General features: G+C 44.3%; 1 protein-coding gene across 1 annotated transcript in view; it reads left to right on the top strand.

The window, feature by feature from the left end:
- Positions 1-23,368, top strand: part of SMC1B (structural maintenance of chromosomes 1B) — a 941,781-nt gene that overhangs the window by 465,114 nt on the left and 453,299 nt on the right. Inside the window, 1 exon segment of the mRNA XM_029600056.1 lies at positions 20,129-20,235. Coding sequence (XP_029455916.1) covers positions 20,129-20,235 — 107 coding nt within the window.

Raw genomic sequence — 23,368 nt, 5'->3', positions numbered from 1 at the left:
GCCCAGAGGTGAGAGAGAGGTGTGTGCGAGTATGAGATGAGTTGAGAGACTGTGTGTGTTTGCAGAGACAGCATGTGAGAGCCTCTGTGTGTGTGAAAGAGACAGCATGTAAGAGTGAGAGCCTGTGCTTGAGCAAGGCAGCATGTGGGGGTGTGAGAGAGCCTGTGTGTGAGACTCAGATAGCCTGTGCCAGTGAGAGCCTGTGTATGTGTGTGTGAGAGAGAAATGCATGTGAGAATGAGAACCTGACTGTGTTTGAGGGAAGAAGACAGGTGGAGAGAAAAGAAATAGAAAAAAAGGCAATATAAAAGGAAATGGCAAAAAATTAGAAAGGGAAGCAGATGTAAAAAAAATACTTTTTACTGATTGGCACATGTAATCTTTGGGAATGTGCAAGAGTAGCACTTTCTCTAGGGCGGATCTCACAATGTACGAGATCAACATGGAGGAAGTGGAAACCCACGGGGCCTGCACAGAGGAGGCAGCAGAATGGGCTTCAGTGCCAATAGCAGCAATCAGTGCCTCCCCAATAGCCACGTGGCAGCAGTGGCAGTAATTAGATTAATTGTTTGACTCAGCTGAAGGTGACAAAGTATGAAGTGGGATGTGAAATCAGCTTGATCTGGTGGAGAATTAGGATTGCTGTTACACATGAACTGTAGTGGCAAACATAAAGGGAGCCAGGATAATCAATTGATGCCTGCAGCTGAGGACTGATTCATTATGACTCATGTAGAAATTAGTGCATTTTCCAGATTAGTCTGCATAACACAATTCTCAACATTCAGCATTATTTCTGCTGCATAGAGTTTTATCTGAGAGGCTCTGAGGTTGTGAGGGAGCCAGTAAGAGTGAGAGCATGAGTGTGTATGAGAAAATCCAGGGGAGTAAGAGTGTGTGAGAGAGTGTCTTACACCCTGAGAGTGTATCAGTGTCTGTGAGAGTGAGAGGTTATGGTGGGTATAAGAGCATGAATGTGTAAGTATGTGACAGTGTATGTGTGAGAGAGAATGGACATGTGAGTGTATGTGTGAGAGAGAGAGGATAACCTCCTAATCCTCGACAATATCAGGGTGACTGGAAATCAAGAGCTCCCATGTATGGACAGCAGGGGCTTTTTAAAATCCTTATTAGTTTTAATTATTGTGTGTTATTTGATATATGTGCTGTTTTGAAATATTATTGGTGTGTGGGAAATTATAAAAATGTATATGATTTTAATTAATAGAAATTCTATTTATCAGTAATTTTAAAATATTCTTTTATTAGTATGGTTTTACTATTATAACTGATGCTTTATGTTTCTTAATTTTATTGTTTTATGAGGAATGGTGGTTCTGTTTATAAATGTCATAATAAATAAGTATGCACTAAAAATCCAACCCCATCCATAACCCCGGCCCCCATATACCAAAGCCCCACCTCACCCCGCCCTCGCCCTGCGAGGGCAGGGCAAGGGGCGGGGCAAGGGGTCACCGCAACATGAGGAACTGTATTTCGGGGTCACGGCATTAGAAAGGTTGAGAACCACTGTGGTATAGGATTCAGCAGCCAATGAAATGATCCGTACACACCCCCTGAGCCAAGCCAATAGTGTAGTGACACGTCTGTATGCTATGGGGAGAGGAGCCAATGATGTGATGACACATTGTATGCTATTGAATGTATGTACAATAAAAAGGGGACCCACGGGAGTGGTCAGCCCTTTTCCTGCCTGCCATGAATCCTGCCTGATGTGTCTTCATTGCCTCAATATCTGGTGATCCCCGCGACGTGATAAGCTCCCTGCTCACTCGGCTGGAACAGCCTAGGTAGCTACCGCAGCAGCAGACTTTTGCTCCCGTAAATCGTAAGTAATTTTTCAGCAAGTCTGCTCCCAACAATCGTGAGTATGGGGGGGAAACTGTCAGCTAAGCAGATGTGTCATGCTAGAAAGCTGCAGAAAATAATTAAGAATCATTATTTCATCACCAGGGGAAAAATAGCACAAGTCAGGCTAGGGGATTTAGAAGAATTGATAGGTGAAATAGCTTGCTGTTGCCCATTTTATCCAGAGGCGGGAACTCTGGACATCCAAGATTGGATCAAGATAGGCAAGTCTTCATACGCTCCCAAGAGCCCCCATAAAGCAATTATTACTCTGGCAAAAATGCACAGAGGCCCTAGAACACATAGGGACAAAAAGTCTAAAAGCACCATCTCCAGTTCATGTGCCCTTAGAAGCAGACAGTAAAGAAGCAGGCAAGACCGCCCATCAGTACACTCAATCCACATACCCTTCCCCCACCTTATCCACAAACTCCCTCAGAGACAGCAAATTCTCTGTATCCGCAGCTCCCCATACCCACACCCATGACACAGCCCATTCACACCTCCCCGCCTTCTTTAGAAAAACAGCCCTTAAGCACAATTAAGCCACAACCTGGCCTGTGCATAGGGTTTCACCAGGAACAGCAAAAAGGAAACCTTACAGGAAAAGAACTATTAGAAGAACTTCAAGCCTTTCCCATCACAGAAAGGACCAATGAACTAGGGGGGACAGAATATGAAATAGAACATCTGGGGACACACACTCACAAGGCACTGTCCCCTACCATGGCTCCTGTGGCTTCCTGTGCATCCACCTCAGAGAAAAAACCCCAGGAAACTAAAGACACTGAAATCAGAGAAGCTAGCCTCCCTCCACCTTACCTGCAAGCCCTTCCCCCACCAACCACCAACTCCCTGTACCCCCAGTTGCCATTGCCTGAGACAGTCATTGATTCTGCATCACCGATTTGTCCAGGTAAATTACCATCTCAAACCGCTGCTCCCGGTAACAATTTATGTACCACGGTCAGCATGAGATTTCACCTAGAGCAAGTGAATGAAAATCTCATAAGGGAGGAATTATTGGAAGGGATTCAAGCCTTTCCCATTACAGAAAGGACCAAAGAACGAGGTGAGACAGAATATAGTTGGTCCGCCCTTCCCCATAGTGTTCTTAGAGAACTCTGCACAAGTATCAAAGAGGCAGGGTTTCACTCCTCTTACACCCGAGGGTTGCTAGAGAGATCCCCCAGGTCTTCAAAGAAATTAGCATATAAGACCTTGGGCCAGGCAGCAACATTCCTGATATCACAGTGGCGTTACAAACAAAGACAGTATCGATATGAAAGAAATGATTTAATAAGACAGAACAATGACCTATTGCAGACCAGATTAAACCGAGTAATTGAGCAGACACAGCAGACCTGGAAGGAGTGTTTATCTTGGTCTTTGATATTCAGTCACAGAAAGTCTGCATACTTTGAGAGCATTTCCCCACAGAAAGTGCAAGCAGAGCCTTATGTTATAACTATACTGAAACTTGAGCAGTATACTGTGTAAATTTCATGTGAAATGTTCCCCTTTTGCAAAGTTAAATTGGCTCACATTTAAAATGACTCCATTTCTCTGAGATTTAAGTTTATAGCAATTGCTTGTATTGCCAGCGCACAGAACTTGTATTTTTACTGTAATTTTCCCTTTAGGACAAAGTAAGTTAAGATAGAATCTTTCTACAAGAAATCAGCAAGTCCTTGCCAGTCATTGTCTCTGGTTGATGTTATCTAGATTGTTATCACTTGCTGGTACACTTCTTGCATACTTAACTAAGTTAATGATATACAGCGCTGCTTTTCAGTTCCTATAGACTGAAGGATTAATTCATTGAATGAAGTTCTCTCCTCTGTTTATTTTCTTTTGAGAAACACTGTTCCTCCCCCTCTTACTCTGTCTTTTATATCTGTCTGTTATATCTGATACATTTCTCTATCACAACACTTACTTTATACCTCTCAATTCCTGAATTATCTGCTGCAACTGTGCGTTGCAGCTTTCAAAGGGGGGCACAGATCAGATCTCCTGCTGATCCAAACCTTTTCCCTCAACCTTCAATGCACTAGCCCTTCCTCTCACTTTGTCTTTCTGTTGTTAATCTTTTTAATACTTTCAAACTTCTTTAATACTGAACTGAGGTTACTGACAAGGACATTTAATAGTAATAACAGTCACTTTAGCGTGCAGCAGACAGAGCTGAGCGAACAGCGTGTTTAATTTCCTATTCTAATAATTATATGAAGAAATTGTATTCTGATATTCCACATTGAAAGTAAGCTCAGAGTATTATTGATTGAATTTATTGTTCCAGGTTGCAATCTATAAAGTAATGATGGTGCCTCCACTAGGAGGCGCTATGCTATTCTACCAGTTATATTATTATTTTAATAATTCTGTTGTATACTAGTTTTTATTTTTCAGGTCTATAGTCCTCCTGTCTTAAGGAAACTTCAGTTTTATTTTCTTTTTCACAAATTTTTACAGAATTCTGAACCTTAAAATTTTTACTGATAGAGGTTGCTACATCTAAAGCAATCCCTCCCAAGCCTTTTCTTGCAAATCCAAATTGATTTTATTAAATTGAATAATAGAATTGATTTCTCCAAGGTTAAAAAAGTAAGAATTTCACTTTAATCCTTACCTTAGTAAATTTTTTGCTGTATGCCAGTTTTTAATATTTTCCAGATTGACAGCCTTCCCGCCATGAGAGATGTGAAGATGAACACTTTGCAGCTTATTTTAACATTTTTCTAACATTTTTCTGACACCTTTTGATTTTTGATCCTTGATCTAATTTTGTTTTTAATACCTTTTGATAGGAAATTTTTAGCTCAAATTATGTGTTATCTATTGTCTGCCTTGATGTCAAGAAGACTATGAATGAATATTTGCAGGATGGATGAATATGTGTCAGTTTTGTGTAAATGAATATTTGCAGGATGAATGAATATGTGTCAGTCTTGTGTAACATATGTTTAATGTAATGTCTAAAATACTTATCGTTTGTGGTTCAGCCTACTGCAAATGACTTTTCCTTTAAATGATTAATTTACATGTATGCTATTTTACTGAATGAAAATTGATCACTGCATAAAAACTTTCTTGATAATGGGATTACCCTCTGTTCTGAAAACTGATAATGGCTCTGCTTACTGCAGCCATTCCTTTGCATGAATTTTGTCAATAATTGAACATTAAACACGTATTTGGCATCCCCTACAACACCACAGGGCAAGCCATTGTGGAGAGAGCCAATCATACTCTTAAGACAGCTATTGACAAAACACAAACAAAAAGGAGGGAATGCCTTTGGACTTCCCACGAAACAGGACTGGCTGAACAAAGTATTGTTTACTTTAAATCATCTAAACATATCAAATTCAAATAAGACCACAGCCATGGGTAATCATTATGGGACTAGGGTTAGTCACACACAGCCATCAGTTTTGTATAGAATGTTTAACCCTGTCTGGTACGGTCCCATTCCCTTAACATGGGGATGAGGATAGGCTTCTCTGCTTGCTTCTACAGGTCCACTTTGGGTTCCAAGCCGTATATCAAGCCGTGGAAAGATGGAAAGGTCTCCAGGTCTACAGGACCCGATCCCCAACTTCTCCCTGAGCCTCCACAGCCCTCAGAAGGACAGAGACCGGACTCCTCGCAAAAAGCAGCACCACATGACCTGGGGACAGATCAAAGCGCTATCTGACCAATCTGCACAACTCTTGGAACAGCAAGGCCTTGAGAAAACTCCAGAGAACTTATTAGCTGCCTTTCCTTGCCTGAATGCCAACTCATTAACAATTGTGTTCTGCACCCTCCTCCTTTGCCTTATTTCTCCAGCTATGGCGATTTCCGAACAAGGACTCTGGCAGAACAACATGTACATCCTCGATGCACAGAACTTTTCACACCTGTTGAATTGAACAGACTGTTGGATCTGCACACACATGCCAACCCATGCCCGCGGAGAACTACTGATGCATGCTGTACCATTTAACCTTACAGTATGGACTAATTATCCTTTACAGAGAGGTGTTTTCATTACTTCTCCAGTTGGTAATACCATAATACCCATCGGCAGCCGTATTCAAGAGACTATCGCTCTTTGTTGGGACTATGATCCAGGGGATGGGAAGGGGCTTCAGGTGGGAAAATATCCGTATTGTAGCCGAACCATTGTATTAGAAGAAGTCATGATCAGATCATACTCTAATGTAACAGCATACCCTGAATTCCCAAAAAATATCACAGAATACTTGCATAGCTTTACCCACTATATGTGCAATTGGCTGATCTCAGGATGTTCAGTGGGGGAAACAAAAAGGTGTGAAAGAGGAGAAAAATTCTCAGACAGGCAATTCAGCTTGTGTGAGTATGTAGCCGCAATGGTACAACAAGTCAAACAGCCCCGTAACTGGTACACTAACCAGATAGGGAACATTTGGATGCTATGTGGGCGTAGAGCATATATGCACATTTCCCCCAGATGGAGAGGCAGATGCACTCTAGGCTACATCCTCCCCTCATACTATGCAGTCAAACATTTACCCAAAGCAAGACTCCGTAATAAAAGGGAGGCGATCAATAATCCCATAGATAAGTATACAGAAACCCAGGTAGCTAGAAGCCTGTTTCCCCCAATGGGGACAGCTATGAATTACAGAGACTTACATATCCTAGCTAACTGGACGACTGCCCTATTTAATCAGACAGTCCATGCATTAAAACTACTCACAACAGAAGTTTCTCAGATTAGAGAGGTAGCATTACAGAACCGCTATGCCTTAGACACCATTTTAGCTTCAAAGGGTGGTATTTGTGCATTAATTGAATCTCATTGCTGTGTGTACATATCAGTTTATAAAGCAAACCTCACACATACCATAGAGCAGATAGAAACCATGGTTGCTGATGCACCACTTTCAGGCAGAATACCAAATTCTCCATGGGACTGGCTATGGTCCTGGCTCCCTGATATTTCTGGTCTCAAAAGGGTGATTTCTATTATAATGACCGTAATTGTCTTAATTATTTGCCTGTGCTGCTGTATTCAGTGCATACCCAACCTCATATCCATACTGAAACCTTGCTCTCAGCCCGGATACAAAGATGTCTTGTATGCTGCTTAATAGGGAATCATGAGCCCTGCAGCAGTTGGCACACCACGCTGCACAAGCTCTGGGTGATGTGGAGATTCAGGAGCTCTGCAGCAGCTGGCACACCATGCCGACTCAGCTTTTCTCTCCATATCCCCCTTCCCCTATCTCCAGCCCATTTCCAAGACATAACAGATTTCAGTAGGGTTCTAAAGCTTTATTGTGCTGCTAATAAAACAGAAAAGGTGAGATGTGAGGAATTATGAGCTTTGCCGGCAGGCCATGTCAGGGTTAACACTAACTTCCCTTCTCCCTGACCTTGCACTGAATGAAGCAACACTAGTGCTTAAACCTCTCTGCCTAAGGAGAGGATACCTGACTGTCACGTATTTCTCTAGCTTATAATTAACCCTGATTGCCTGAAAGGATAGCTAGTTGCCACGTAGTCAGATGCAGGATAAAGATAGACACATTATGGTATAGGATTCAGCAGCCAATGAAATGATCCGTACACACCCCTTGAGCCAAGCCAATAGTGTAGTGACACGTCTGTATGCTATGGGGAGAGGAGCCAATGATGTGATGACACATTGTATGCTATTGAATTATGTACAATAAAAAGGGGACCCACGGGAGTGGTCAGCCCTTTTCCTGCCTGCCATGAATCCTGCCTGATGTGTCTTCATTGCCTCAATACTTCATCGTCACCCTCTGATTGCCAAGCTAAAATCTCATCCAGAGACTGAGTTTCTCCTCTGTGGGTTTCTCCTCCTTCCAACCCGTCCTCTCCTGAAGGCTCCAGTCTAGTCTGGGTTCTCTCTGAGTATCGTGGAAGATCCTCCCTGGCGTCATCCGTGTTCTTCTCCGGTCGGAGCAAGGTAGTTGTCCGACTTAGTGCCGGGTTTTTGGGGGCCTTTCTTTCAGCCGGGGATAGAGACGTTAACGAATCAAGGAGATTATCGGATGTTATGGTGTCTCCAAGACTACCCTCCAGCGATTCTTCTCGCGGCTCTCCGTTCCCTCTGAGGACATGGGCGTCCATTGGCCCTCTGTGCAGACCTGGCGTTGAAGCTTCTAAATTCAGCCTCTCGCGGGCCCTCCATTTACGCCCTGAATGGGGCATTTCAGCCAATAATTCGCTAAGGTAAGGAGAGAGACGACGCATGTATTTCCTCTAGCGTGCCATCTTGGATCTCTTCCCAGAAAATGTTTTCACTTGGCACATAGTTAAGTTCTAGAATTCATTGCCAGAGGATGTGGTTATGGCAGTTAGTGTAACTGGGTTTTTTTTGTTTTTTTTTTTTAATTTTTTATTTATCATTTTGCATAATTCACAAAGAATAACTTTGTTTGAAACATTCTCGTAAGATACAAGTAATTAAATAAGAAGAAATAAAATTACAAACAAAATTCACATGAGTCCAACTACATCATAGATATAATCCTTCTCATATTTGTATCCTATCGATTCTATATATAAGTAAACATGAGAAAGTGGGGGTGTATTTTCTAGGATTTGAGAAGATTGAGACTAGCACATAAACAAAAGGAAATAAGACAGCGCCAATTCTTGCACAAACATTAATTTTACCCAATAGTGGGAGGCGGTTGGCTTTTACTAACAAGGAATTCTCTCAAATGGTCCGGGTTAAAAAAAACATAAACATTGCTAGAGGTTTTAACTACCCATCTACACGGATATCGAAGATGAAAACTCGCTCCCAGTGCCAACACTTCCGCTCTCATTGATAGGAAAACTTTTCGTCGCAATTGAGTAGGCCGAGATAAATCAGGAAACATGCGGATCAGTTGACCTAAATATAATTCTTTCATATTTTTGAAATAAGCTTTCATTATAAAGCTGAAATCTTGTTCCGAATATAATGAGATAAACAATACAGCTCTCTCTGTTATCTCTATTTCAGAATTTTCTAAGTACTTGGTGAGATTAGATAGATCAGGCCTATTCCCCTCCCTTAAGGAAACATTTCCAGTTCTTTGAGATAAAAAACTGATTTTTTTAACAGGAGGTATCTGATCAAAGGGGATTTTTTTTTTTACTTTAATATTTTTATTGAATTATAACATCTTTTCACAAATGCGATAATCAAGAAAAGTAAAGAAGTTTAAATAACAAAAAAGGTAATTTCAGACATATCATATTACATAACATTCCTAGTCCACATCAAGGGTAGGAAGGGGGGTTCCCATTGCTATTGCATGCCTTTATTCCTTATGCAACCCTAAATCCTAACAAAACATTTTCTATTGTGGGGTTTTATCCCTTAAGAATCGTTCCAGGTGGGTAGGATCAGTAAAGATAAATTTATTAGTCTGAAAAGTTATTAGGCATTTGCAAGGAAATTTTAGAAAATAACTGGCCCCTATATCAAGAGCCTGTTTCCTCAAATTTAGGAATTGTTTCCTACGTGCTTGGGTAGCACGGGAGACATCTGGAAAGATTTGGACTTTATGCCCACAAAAATTAAGATCCTTGACCTGAAAATATTTAGAAAAAAAACTATCTTTATCTCTCTTTAAGGAAAAAGAGACTAACAATGTAGCTCTAGTATTTATGATATCCATGGAATCCTCCAAAAAAGTGGAGATCCCAGGACTATTCAACATGTCCATCCCCTCCTCTTGTACCTGAGTAATCCTTCTACTAGGTAAATAATATAACCTTGATAGTATTGGTAGTTTATGATTCTCAAAGGATAAAATCTCCATAGCATATTTATTAAACAATTCACCTGCTGACAATAATCTAGTTTTGGGAAAATTTAACATTCTTAAATTGAATGACCTACATTCATTCTCCAATAGCTCAATCTGATTATGTAGCATTAGATTGTCTTTTATAAATGAGGTGTTGGTAGCAGTAATAGTATTAACCTGTGGGCCCAACGTTTCAACCACTTGCTCTACTCTCATAACCCTATTATCAAGATCTTCAAATTTTGCCTTTACCTGAAGCGAGAATTCATGTGTTTGTACTACAGATCTAGTTAGTTTTTTATCTATTTTTGCTGACAATTTCCAAACATCAGAAAGAGTAACATTTTCTGGCTCTATATTACATTCATCAACTTCTTCAGTCAGTTCTGGTAATACCATTGGACAAGGTACTTTATCAGTACTTGCGGTTTCAGTTCTCCCTTCAGCATTTAAACCATACATCCTATTCCCTCCGGTGACACACCCTTCTAGATTCCCTAGGGGGTTCACCCGTGAGTTTTCGGATGTTAGAGTCTCTCCAATGCCTTCCATCAAAGGTTGTAGGGGGGGTTGACTGGACCGGGGGCTCAAGGTAACCCCTAAAGAGGAGCTACCTGCAGAATCCCCCCGTACAATGGACTCACCCATATGAATTATATGGTTGTCCATTGGTCCTTTTCTTACGGCTGGAGTTGTTGGTGAGGAGGTCCAGTTCTTTGACTTCCGTTTCCTTCCCATGGTAAACCTCTGTAAAACAAAAAATTTACCAGGGGCGCGCCCCGGCGGCTGTGCGCCGCAGGTGCCTGTTTTTATGGTGTTCCGGGTGCTCACGAGTGTCGTCACCTGGGGGCGTGTCCACAGCCGCGTCCTCCTTTCCCTCGGCGAGGAGATAGAATGTCTCTTTCTCTTTGCAGCGATTAGCACTCGCCTGGGACTCCTGCAATAGCCGGTATTCTCCTCCTTCCTCCGACTATTGCTCCACAGGTGCCTGTTTTTATGGTGTTCCGGGTGCTCACGAGTGACGTCACCTGGGGGCGTGTCCACAGCCGCGTCCTCCTTTCCCTCGGCGAGGAGATAGAATGTCTCTTTCTCTTTGCAGCGATTAGCACTCGCCTGGGACTCCTGCAGTAGCCGGTATTCTCCTCCTTCCCCCGACTATTGCTCCACAGGTGCCTGTTTTTATGGTGTTCCGGGTGCTCACGAGTGATGTCACCTGGGGGCGTGTCCACAGCCGCGTCCTCCTTTCCCTCGGCGAGGAGATAGAATGTCTCTTTCTCTTTGCAGCGATTAGCACTCGCCTGAGACTCCTGCAATAGCCGGTATTCTCCTCCTTCCCCCGACTATTGCTCCACAGGTGCCTGTTTTTATGGTGTTCCGGGTGCTCACGAGTGACGTCACCTGGGGGCGTGTCCACAGCCGCGTCCTCCTTTCCCTCGGTGAGGAGATAGAATGTCTCTTTCTCTTTGCAGCGATTAGCACTCGCCTGGGACTCCTGCAATAGCCGGTATTCTCCTCCTTCCCCCCTCAAAGGGGATTTTTAAGGCCTCTTGGAGATATTTCTTAAAGGTCATAATAGGTATTTCACCCAAAACTTTTGGAAAATTCAGGAGCCTAATATTTAAATGTCTGAGAAAATTCTCAACTGCTTCTAAATGTCTTGAAGAAGCCAAAGAGTCCCGCACTAGGCCTGTTGATGTGTCTTGTAAGTTTTTCACTTCTATCTTTAGCGTCTCAGTCGCATGGATTTGATCTTGTTGCGCATGCAGGCTGTCTTTAGACACCAAATCTAGTTTCTTCCCCAGACTTGCAATTTGAGAGGTTTGTTCCTTAATCAGTTTCGCCATACCTGCCATCATTCCCCACAGGGAGTCCATCGAGACAACCTCTGGTTTGACAAACTTCTCTGATCCAAACACCCCAGCTGAGTCCCGTTCCTCTCCAAACTGAGGGATTTCACCTCCAACCGCTCCTCCCTCTGTTGGATCCGGGGCATTCAACAACGCGGTAGTTGTTATCTGCTCCGCTTCACCGCCGCTCCTCCCTGCCAGCACGAACGCCTCGACGCGACCTCCCTCCGTCGGTGTTAGTGCAGAGGCGGCAGGATTCGGTGAGGATGCAATTAGGGGTTGTTTTGGGTCCAGCGGGCTTAAGGTGATTTCCCCAGGCGATATCGTGGCTTCTCTCCTCAAACCGCCAATGGGGCTCTCCGTCGGTTTCGGTTGTGCAGTGACGGCGTACTGGGTGATCAATCGCTGCTCCGCCACGAGATCAGGGTCTGCTGGGAAGACCCTAATCTTAGCTTTGCGTTTATGCGGCATGATAGTAGTCAAAGCCACTTAATCAATAGGAAATATTTATTTTAGTAGAAACAGCAAAACGGGAGCGCAACAGAGACGCCGTCTAAGTCGCCATCTTCTAGTGTAACTGGGTTTAAAAAAGGTTTGGATGAATTTCTAGAGGAAAAATCCATAAACTGCTATTAATTAATAAGCAATAGTAGCTTGAGATTTAATGTTTGGGTACTTGTGAGGTACTTTTGACTTGGATTGGCCACTGTTGGAAACAGGATACGGGGCTTGATGGACCCTTGGTCTGACCCAGTATGGCAATCCTTATGTTCTCATGAGGTCTAAGAGGGGACATGATAAAGGTTTATAAAATCATCAGTGGAGTGAAACATGTAAATAAAGGACAGTTATTTATCTTTTCAAATAATACTGAACCAAGGAGACACTCTATTAAATTAACAACCAACAGATTTAAAACAAATCATAGAAAGTACTTTTTCACTCAGTCAAGCTGTGAAATCTGTTGCCAGAGGATGGGTCAGGGCGATTAGCATAGCTGTATTTCAAAGATTTGGGCAAGTTCCTGGAGGAAAAAAAATCATAAAACTTTATTTTATGATAGGTAGACTAAAGAAAACTAGTGCTACCTCTGGGAGTAAGCAGCAGGAGATGGTTCTACTTCTTGGCATCTGCTGGTTGCTTTCGACCCAGATTGGCCACTGTCAGAGACAGGATGCTGGGCTCGATGGACTTTTGTCTAATCCAGTCTGGCACTTTTATGTTCTTATCTTGATTTAAAAAAAAAAAAAAATACTTAGTCATGATTATTCACACCTTGGTTACTAGTCATTTGGAGTTTCGTTATGCTTTATATCAGTCTTCCTTCCCTGTATCTAAAAAGGTTATGATTTGTGCAGAATTACCATTCCCTGTACGTACCCGGATCAGTCCAGACCATGGGTTAAGCCTCCGTTCCAGCAGGTGGAGACAGACCAAAGTTCTAAGGGCAGCCCATATAAGGACAGAACCCACCCTGGAACCCTCAGTATTTGTCTGTCTCCAGCAGGTGGAACAGCTCACCCTTTGGTTCCCTGTTTAGCTTGCCCTCTGTGTTTTCTTTCCTCTCCTTTCTCTGGGGCAAGCTCACGCAAGTACTCTTTTAATTTACTTAATTTTTAAATATATTAAAAAAAAAAGATTTTTTTTCTCTGACTGACTGTGTCAGGGCAGACAGTTCTGTCTCCCTCACTCTTGGGGTTCCTAGAGGGGCTTTGCCCCTTGATTTCTGTCAGCCTAGGTTCCCTTCCCGGTGACCTAGTGTGGATGATACTGGTGGTGCCAGTCCCTCTCCCCACATTTGTATCTGCTGCCATGCCCCGAGATGCCCATACCTCGGTGGAGCTTCAGGGAGGATTATTATACCCCTGCCTCTGTGAATGCAATGAATTATTAATGTGAATAAACTGTTTTTGTTTTCCCAAGCTTTCACAGAATATATTTTTTACTTGTCTTTGTTTAAATTAAAAAAAAAAAAAAAGGCACCAGTTTGATTTTGTGAGGAGGGAGCGGGGTTCAATCTCCCGCCCAGCTCCTCAGAGGCTCTCAGCTCAGCTGTTTTCAATTAGCTTTGCAGCCGCTTTCCTGCTCCATGCTGCAGCCACCTTTTTGTTTAGCTTGTGGAGAGTCGGCCTCCTGACTCTCCCGCGATGGGGTATGCGCCAGGTGTATTTCGGGGAGTGAAGGTTCCTCTTCTGAACCGCCAAACTTTAGACCTCAGGGAAGGGCTCCCCGACGTGTTTCTAAGCTGTTCCCGTCCTGGGAACGCGCGTCAGCGGTGGCCATTTTGGGTGTTTCTGATGAAACACTTCCTGCTTCTCCGGGGGCTGGGGATCTGATTTTTTCCCTCCGATTTGCTCTCGGGGCGGGGGTGGCTCGGATCCCCCCTCCCTCCGTGAAAAATTCGGCCCGGACCCGTTTTTCCTTGGATTTTGTCCTTTTAATGCATGAATCTTACTTGGCCAACTTACAGAGGGAGTGGAAACACCCCCCCCCCCAATTGTTCCCCTTCCTCCAAAACCTGCTCTTTTTCCTGTGCCGTCCCCTGAGGTTGTTCCGGACCCTCAGGGCCCAGTTAGGGTTCGTGTGGTCCCGGGTGCTCCCCCTCCCCCAGCGGACCCCCCCCCCAGCCTCCTTTAGACCCGCTTCACCTAGGAGACGATGATACCACGGCTCAAGCCCCCCCGCTAGAGGGCGACGATCCCCATGTCCTGCGCTTATTTCAGTGGGAGGAACTGGAGCCTCTTATTCCCTTCGTTCTCCAGGAACTGGGAATTGAAGCCCCACCAGATGATTCTGTGGCGGCAGCGATGACATCAAACGCGGACCCGGTCCTGGCGGGACTCAGGGCGTTACCTCATACTTTCCTGTGACATCCAATGCACCGTTTGCTTCTCCTCCGGGAACGGGAGTCCCCAGAGATGGGGCTTTGAGTTGGTAGGGCTATGGATAAGCTATACCCGCTCGCTGAGCGGGTATAGCTTTAACATGCCTGAACATGTTAAAGATTCCTAAGGTAGATTTTTCTGTCACCGAGGTAACGAAATGTACCACCATTCCTGTGGTGGGCGCTACAGCATTATGGGATGTACAGGACCGTAAGCTTGAATTTTATTTGAAACGCATCTTTGAAGTTTTGGCTCTCGGAGTCTGGGCGACTCTTTGCAGCAGTCCCATGCAGCGGGCAAGCCTTAGGTAGATGCAACAGTTACTCAGCACCCAAGACCTCCTGTCTGCAGAGGCTGAGCAAGCTGAATGCTTGGAGGGCGCTAAGCCTATGGGCGGATGCCCTCTATGACTTGCTTCGTGTCCGGGCAAAGGCTATGGTTTCTGCGGTCTCAGCCAGATGTCGTCTCTGGCTACGTAATTGGTCTGCTGATACTTCTTCAAAAGCTCAGTTGGGCACTCCTCCTTTCAAGGGCAAGTTGCTTTTTGGTGAGGACCTGGAGCAGCTTATTAAATCCTTGGGTGAGAACAAGGTCCACAAACTGCCAGAGGACTGTCCCAAACAGTCAAAGTCTATTTTTTCTGACTCGCACTTGCTTTAGGGGAAACTGCCGTTACGGCACCAGGGCTTCCCCAGGGGTGGTGTCTCCAGGTCCCAGTCTTGGTCCAATTCCTTTCGTGGCCATCGAGGCTTCCGGGATGGCCATTAGCAACACACGACCACTAAGTCAGCTCCCCAATGAGATTTGGCCAGTCCATTCCTCCGAACGAAACTTAGGTGGGCGTCTTTCTCTGTTTCTTGAGGAGTGGGCCAAAATCACATCCAATCTCTGGGTCCTCGAGGTGATAGAACACGGCTACACATTAGAGTTTGCCAGGGACCTGCCAGATCTATATATCGTGTCCCCTTGCGGCCGTTCCAAGCGACCTGCGGTCTGTCACACCTAGTTGAGACTTCAGGATTTGGGGGCGATCATTCCGGTACCGGTGTAAGAACAGGGTGCCGGCCAGTATTCAATTTACTTGGTTGTTCCCAAAAAGGACAATTCCTTTCGCCCCATCCTGGATCTCAAAAGGGTCAATCGGGCCCTCAAGGTTCCCCGTTTCAAGATAGAAACCCTGCGCCCGGTGTTTGCGGCGGTCCATCCCGGCGAGTTCCTCGATTTGACAGAGGCTTATTTTCACCTCCCCATCCATTGGGAACATCAAAGATTCCTTCGCTTTCAGATCATAGACCAGCACTTCCAGTTCCGGGCCCTTCCCTTCGGTCTCGCCACCGCTCCCCGCACCTTCACCAAGATCATGGTAGTCATTGCGGCAGCTCTCCGACGAGAAGGGATTTTAGTCCATCCTTATCTAGACGATTGGTTGGTAAGGGGCAAGTCTGCTGCCTTCTGCATGCACGCGATAAACAGAGTTTTAGCCCTACTCACATCTCTCGGCTGGATAATCAACTACTCCAAAAGCAATCTTCGGCCCTCACAAGAGCTGGAATTCCTTGGTGCTCTTTTCAACACTCGGGTCGGGAAAGTTTTTTTCTTTCGGACTCGCGGACTCTCAAGCTGATCGATCAGTTGAACACTTTTGTCTCTCTACCGCTTCCCACGGCATGGGATTACCTGCAAGTTTTAGGGACCATGGCTTTCATGATCGATCTCGTCCCCTGGGCGTTTGCTCATATGCGTCCTTTACAGAAAGCATTGTTATCCCGTTGGAAACCAATGTCTGAGTAGTACCAAGAGATTCTCCCTCTCTCCAACTCTACCATAGCCAATATACAATGGTGGTTCTCCATGGCACATCTTTTCAAGGGGATGCCTCTTTTGACTCCCTCTTGGTTCATTGTGACGACAGATGTCAGCCTCTCCGGTTGGGGGGGCTGTCTGCCAATCTCAAATGACTCAAAGTTTCTGGTCCCTCTCCCAGTCTCGGTGGCACATCAATCGTCTAGAAGCCCGAGCGGTTCGCCTGGCTCTCAAATTTTTTTCTTCCTCTGATTCGCCACAAAGCGGTCCGGGTGCTATCGGACAATTCCAGCACGATGGCTTACATAAATCGATAGGGGGGGACTCGAAGTCGTCTAATGGCGCTAGAGGCCAGCAAGCTCTTTCTCTGGGCAGAGAGGCACTTGGATCGCCTGGTGGCCTCCCACATAGTGGGCAAGGAGAATATTCAAGCAGACTTCCTCAGTCGACAACATCTCGATCCCGGCGAGTGGGAGCTGTCAGATGAAGCGATGGACCTAATCGTACACAGGTGGGGTCCCCCTCACCTGGACCTCATGGCAACGCTATCCAACGCCAAGGCTCCCAGGTTCTTCAGCCGGTGGAGGGAGCATTGTTCGGAAGGGGTGGATGCGCTGGTTCTTCCCTGGCCCTCCGACGTTCTTCTCTACGTGTTTCCACCGTGGCCATTAGTGGGAAAGGTTCTACGGAGAATAGAACTCCATCGAGGTCAGGTCATTCTCGTGGCCCCCGAATGGCCCCAACGGCGTGGTTCGCAGATCTGGTGAATCTCACTGTGGACGGACCTCTTCGTCTCGGTCACCTGTCCCATCTTCTGCGGCAAGGTCCCGTATTTTTCGACCAGGCGGATCGCTTCTGTCTAGCGGCATGGCTTTTGAATGGAGACGTTTGAGACGAAGAGGATATAAGGATGAAGTTATTGCCACACTCCTCAGGTCTCGCAAACAGTCAACATCGCTTACCTACGTCCGGGTCTGGAAGGTTTTTGAAAACGTCTGCGAGGAGTTGGGTGTTTCGGCACGTTCGCCTTCGGTTGCAGTTATTCTCACTTTTCTTCAGCGTGGTCTCTCCAAGGGTCTTTCGGTTAGCTCCCTGTGAGTTCAGGTTTCGGCTCTTGGTTCCCTCCTGGGCTCTATCGAAGGTCGGGCAGTCGCCTCTCATCCAGATGTTGTACGTTTTCTCAGGGGCGCTAAGCACCTGAAACCGCCTGTCCGGTCTATTTGTCCTTCGTGGAGTTTTAAACTTGGTTCTTCGAGCTCTTTGGCACCGTTCGAGCCTCTCCGTTGAGCCACTCTCAAAGACTTGACTCTCAAGACTGTCTTCTTGGTTGCTATTTGCTCTGCCAGGAGGGTGTCTGAGCTTCAAGCTCTATCCTGTAGAGACCCTTTCTTGCGTTTTTCGGACTCGGGCGTCTCTCTCAAGACCGTACCTTCTTTCTTACCTAAGGTTGTTTCGTCTTTTTATGTTAACCAGTCTGTGGAACTTCCTGCTTTTTCGCCAGAGGATATCGCGGCATCTGGTAATAGTGATCTTCGTTGTCTCGATGTCAAACGAGTCTTATTGCACTATCTTGAGGTCACTAATGATTTTCGGGTTTCCGATCACCTTTTTGTCCTGTGGAGTGGACCCAACAGGGGGAAGCAAGCTTCTAAGGCTACAATCGCTCGCTGATTGAAGGAGGTGATTTCTTCGGCCTACATTTGCAAGGGCCGACCAGTTCCTGAAGGCCTAAAAGCTCATTCTTTACGTTCTCAAGCGACTTCTTGGGCGGAGTCTCAATCAGTGTCGCCGCAAGAAATATGTAGGGCGGCTACATGGAAATCTCTTCATACTTTTGCTCGTCACTACTGACTCGATGTACAGGCTCCAGCCTTTGATTCCTTTGGTCGGCACGTGTTTCGAGCGGGACTGTCTGGGTCCCACCCTCTGTAGGGAAGCTTTGGGACATCCCATGGCCTGGACTGATCCGGGTACGTACAGGGAAAGGAAAATTATTTCTTACCTGATAATTTTCGTTCCTGTAGTACCACGGATCAGTCCAGACACCCACCCGTTCTTCTTCTGGCGGCTCGAATTTTCTTCCTGTTATTTTTTATTTTTTCCTTCTTATAGGACTCTCTTTTTTGATCCCTGCATCATTTTCCTGGAATCTACTAATAGGCACCGGAAGCATCGTTACGATGATCGGGGGTAGATATACAAGAGCATTTAGTTACACAGTTCATTCAATTGTTTTGTTATTTTGTTGGTTTAAATAGTTTACTAGTTATCCTGTTACTTGCTTGATCTTGTATTTTCTGCTTTGACAATGGTTATACTGAGGGTTCCAGGGTGGGTTCTGGCCTTATATGGGCTGCCCTTAGAACTTTGGCCTGTCTCCACCTGCTAGAACAGGGGCTTAACCCATGGTCTGGACTGATCCGTGGTACTACAGGAACGAAAATTATCAGGTAAGAACTAATTTTCCTTTACCAGACTGGAACAAAAGTAATTGATCTACTAATTCTCATTTTGCCATTGGATTTCTGCATGAAGTTTAAGTATCATCAATCACTTTCAAACATATTCATGCAACTATTCCAGTATGAGTATCCTATACTCCAGGACGATCACTTGCGGAAAAGAGGATTTGCATTCAGACAACCAACAAGGACTGAACTACACAGTCTGGGTAAACAAATAAGCGTGGGGGTAGCTTGCTTATTGCGGTGGTTACTACCCAATTAAACCTGATACTTCATTTTGAATGCATATACAGCGTTGCTGTCTGCTTCATCGGCAGGTAGACATGTGGGAAAGAGGATTTACATTCAGACAACATGCAGCAAGGCATTGATCTGTGCAGTATGGGTAAACAAGCATTGGGGAACTTGCTTGAAGCGGCGGTTACTACCCTTAACCATTAAGCCTTATGCTCACCTTTGTTGGAACTCCAACATTACTCTCTGCATCAATGGCAGGAAATTTGAATCAAACAGTTACCAACAAGGGCCCTGAACTTGGTGGTCAGTGAAACAGCTAAGTATGGGAAAATAAGTGTGGGAGCTTGCTGGGCAGACTGAATGGGCCAATTGGTCTTTTTCTGCCATCATTTCTATGTCGTTTCTATGTTATATTAGTTGTTCCGTCTATGACTTTTGCAAGGCTACGAACATTTGGACGTTTTGCACCAATCCTCTGGAATCATGATACCTGCAGATTTGGAAAAGCCTGAAGGCATGGTTATTCATGTAAGCATTTGGTTAGTTAGGGGGTTAGGTTTAATTGGTGTAATGTAGGATGGGTACTTTTTTTTTTTTTTTACATAGGGCCACATTAGTTACTTTTTTGTGCACCAGTAGGCCTGGAATGGGAGGTCCTCTGCAAAAAATGAGAAAGAAGAATACACTAAAAATAAACAAACACAGTTGCAGTCAAGTAATTTTGTCTATTTTATAATCTGTTCTCGTCCTTGTTTTTGGATTGACTAAATTCACCAAACAGATCTTGACAATTACTTTACTGATGCTTTTTTAAAACAAATTGTAAAGCCTTTAGCATTTACTGTACATTTTCTCAGAAAGATTTTCGGTTCTGTGATGTGTTGTCATGTCTTCTTAACACTGTCATTGATAAAATCTTAGGGGTATTGTGTATGAGATTCAGTATCACAACTGGAAAATTAAGAAACTGCTTATTTTTTGTGAGATGAGTATAGAAATTGAAGGTGTTGGTATGCTGTGGAAGTCTTTGTGTCAATGATGGTCACTTCTATACTACATATATCTGTTTTATTTTCATTTGAAATATGTTCCTGTACCATACCATGCTGTTCTTTAAAACTATCATCTACATAAGTAATTTTGTGTTTGGAATTAAATGAGGCTGAATTTATATTACATTTCATAATTATTACTTTTAATTCTTTTTGTAAAAGGTGGAAGATGAAGTGTTTAAGGAATTCTGTGAGGAGATTGGTGTTGAAAACATTAGAGAATATGAAAATGAACATGTAAAAGAGCAGCAGGAAATCGACAGAAAACGGTAATTATGGTGTTGCAATTTTATGTAACTGACTTTTTTTTTTGGCCTAACTCCTTTGGGCTTTCATTTTGTCTGGAATGGGCCTTTATTCTTCACCACCTGGAGTTTTTCCCCTATTTTTATATCCCTTTTTTCAGCTTGGACCTCCATTACGGTGACAGTCTTGGATCTGAAGCCACAAACTGCGGTTTTCTGCAAAACCTAGTTCCTCTTCTTTCGGACAGATGAGTCATGCTCATCAACCAGCTGATGGAGACAGAGACTAGCAAATTTGCTGATTTCACCCCCTTTTAGTGTCCCCACCCCTTATAGTGCCTATGGCTGCCCTGGACAATTTGAAGGAATCACCTAGGCAGGTCAGACATGAGGTCTTCTGCAGACATTAGAGGCAAGTAGGACAGGCGTAGGTCTTCTGGCTGACCAGCTATTCCCTTTGAATTGGGCCTTCTGGGGCTTATAGCTGATAGGTCTTATGGAGGGCGCGGTGTTCAGGGTCTGGGACAGGGCACCGACTGGAACAGGCAAGAAGCAAGGGGAATGGGACGATGTCCTAGTTATGCTGAACACAAACAGGGGAAGGGACTGACAAACACAAAGCAGAGTAGGTCCAGAGACCAAACAAGGAATCTGATAAAGCACAGAATAACAGCACACAGGAAACACATGAATAAGACGGCCACTGGGAGGCCTAACACAGGATAGGGCAAGACTAAGAACATGCAGGCAAGAAAGGCTACTGGGAGGAACTCACAGGCAATAACCAGGCAAGGCATAGAACAAAATATAATCCCAGAACTGGGATACTAGGCAAAGAATAAAAGGACAAGGGGCACATGCAGTGTAAGAGACTCCCTACTGAGACAGGGAGTAACCTGTGACGGAGGGTTTTATAGGGCTGGCCTTGCTGCATCATTGCTTATATCTAAACATGTTATTAAGCTTATATAATTGTACAGTATTTTCCATTTTGTCTCCCCCCTCTTCCCACCTCCCAGTTTCCCTTATCAGTTTCATTGTAAAGCCCTGTTGGCCAGTTTTATGTTACATGGAAACCGATGTGATGTTTGCTTAACGAATGTCGGTATACAAAAATTTTAAATAAATAAATAAATAAAATCATGCAGCTTCAAGGCAGAGGCTAGAGTGGGTCCAAGCGTGGCCCAGTGAGGACCCCGCCTAGCAGCCAGAATTGTTACATATAGGCTTCCATCTTACTTCTGCCTGCCAGTATTCTGTCTCCACTATACCACCCCACAGAGAAAATACAAACATCATTATAAATTAATATTATCCCAGGACAAGCAGGATGCTAGTCCTCACATATGGGTGACATCAGTAACGGAGCCACAGTGCTGGAAAAAACTTCTGTCAAAGTTTCTAGAAACTTTTGACTGGCAGCCTGAGGCTGAAGCTAATAGATTGGGCTGCTTCTGAGGTGAAAGTCTCTGGACTCCCTCGCTTGAATTACTCCTGGGACGAAAGTTTGGCACTCCCTCCCCTAGTTGAGTGTATCTTTTCAACCATGGGGCTTCTGTTTGGAATGTTTTCTGTTGCCTTTCCTCTCTGAAGAGAAAAGGAAGTGAGTGGAAATGAAGTTGTCTTCTTTCTTTGATCTTTTCTCTCTGTTTCCTTTGCTTGTCATCTTGCCAGATATTAAGTCTTTTTTTTTTAAAGACAGGAAATGGGAATAGAGAAACAGAAAGATATTACTGAGCATTGGTTTGAGCAAGGTATTTGCCACAGTCTGTCGCCAAAACAAAATGTTTGCACCAATAGACATGAGAGGCAGCTATGGCTGCTCTAATGGAGCATGGGAAACAAGCCCGCTGGGGCCAAGTGTGGAATATGGCAAATCAGGAGGAGGAAACATTCTCAGAAGCTGTAGGGAGGGGAGGGAGAAAGCATACACTTGGGAGCAGCATTTTGGGGTGGTGGGGGGCTGCACATCTTTGTGGTCAACAGGCCAGGCCATTCCCACCAGAGTGCTTATGCTTCCCCAGGACCTCTGGTACCCTGTTTGCCATGAGTCTTAAAGGAGCAGCTCCCTTTTTTTCTTGTATAAGGAAGTGATTCTTTCCTCAAGTTGAGTGTCAGTTTTCATCTATATTCTTGGAATTTGACACTAAGCTGTGGAATGGGGCAGAATTCTGGTCTTGGTCTCTCTTCAGTGATGGACTCTCGCCCCAGCCCAAGGAATAAGTTACAGAGCTCAGGATAAATGATACTGAGGAAGGAAAAGGAGACGACAAAGAACAAATAATCCCACAGATTTGATTCTGAATATTTAAATCTTGGGGAACAATGACAATGAGGAAGCATTGGCTTAAAAAGCAACTCTGTCAGAGTTCATCTTAGTGCAATTGGCATATACCACCACGGTGTAGATCAGGGGTGGGCAATTAATTTTCCCATGGGGCCACATGAGAAATTGGGATGGTTTTAGAGGGCCGGACTAATATAATTAACTCAGTTCTCAATAGCCCTACTTATGAAAAGACAGCAGTTTACCACCAATGCATGTCCTCTGAGAAAACACAACAAATAAGACCGATACAAACGCTTACATGCTAGCAAAATATCTCATCTCGGTAACAGACACAGAACCGACCTAACATACTCCCAGGATCTGTAGTAATGCACATAAACTAATCCGCACACAGTTACACCTGTATTATGGAATACACTCAAACAGGAGCAACCCTATCTATGAAAAGGCAACACTACAAATATTAAATCAGGTACTAAAAACCAATACACCTCTTATTAGGAAAACAGAACTAGCAAGCACTATAGATCCCCACACAGAAATAATTGTAAAACTATACTAATAAGCAGAATAAATGTTTCAAAAACAGCTATGAACAGAATAACATCCAACAATTAAAAACTCATAAAAACTATTAAACATTCTCCAAACACCAATAAAATATTTCAAAAAAGCAGACATCACACAATTAAAATGGCAGTCAAGAAAAATAAACTTAAAGCCACCTTTACTTACCCCCTCCAGCAGCTCTCCCACTCCCCTTCCCTGCAGGCCGTGGCACACACCAGAAGCAGCAGTAGAAGCTAAGTTCTATACTTATGGTCCTCTTCCTTAGTGCCCATGTCTCTCACACACACACCATACCAG

Source organism: Rhinatrema bivittatum, chromosome 4 (genome assembly GCF_901001135.1).
Source record: "Rhinatrema bivittatum chromosome 4, aRhiBiv1.1, whole genome shotgun sequence".
In the NCBI taxonomy this organism is placed as follows: Eukaryota; Metazoa; Chordata; class Amphibia; order Gymnophiona; family Rhinatrematidae; genus Rhinatrema; species Rhinatrema bivittatum.
This window is presented reverse-complemented; position numbering and strand designations above follow the sequence as displayed.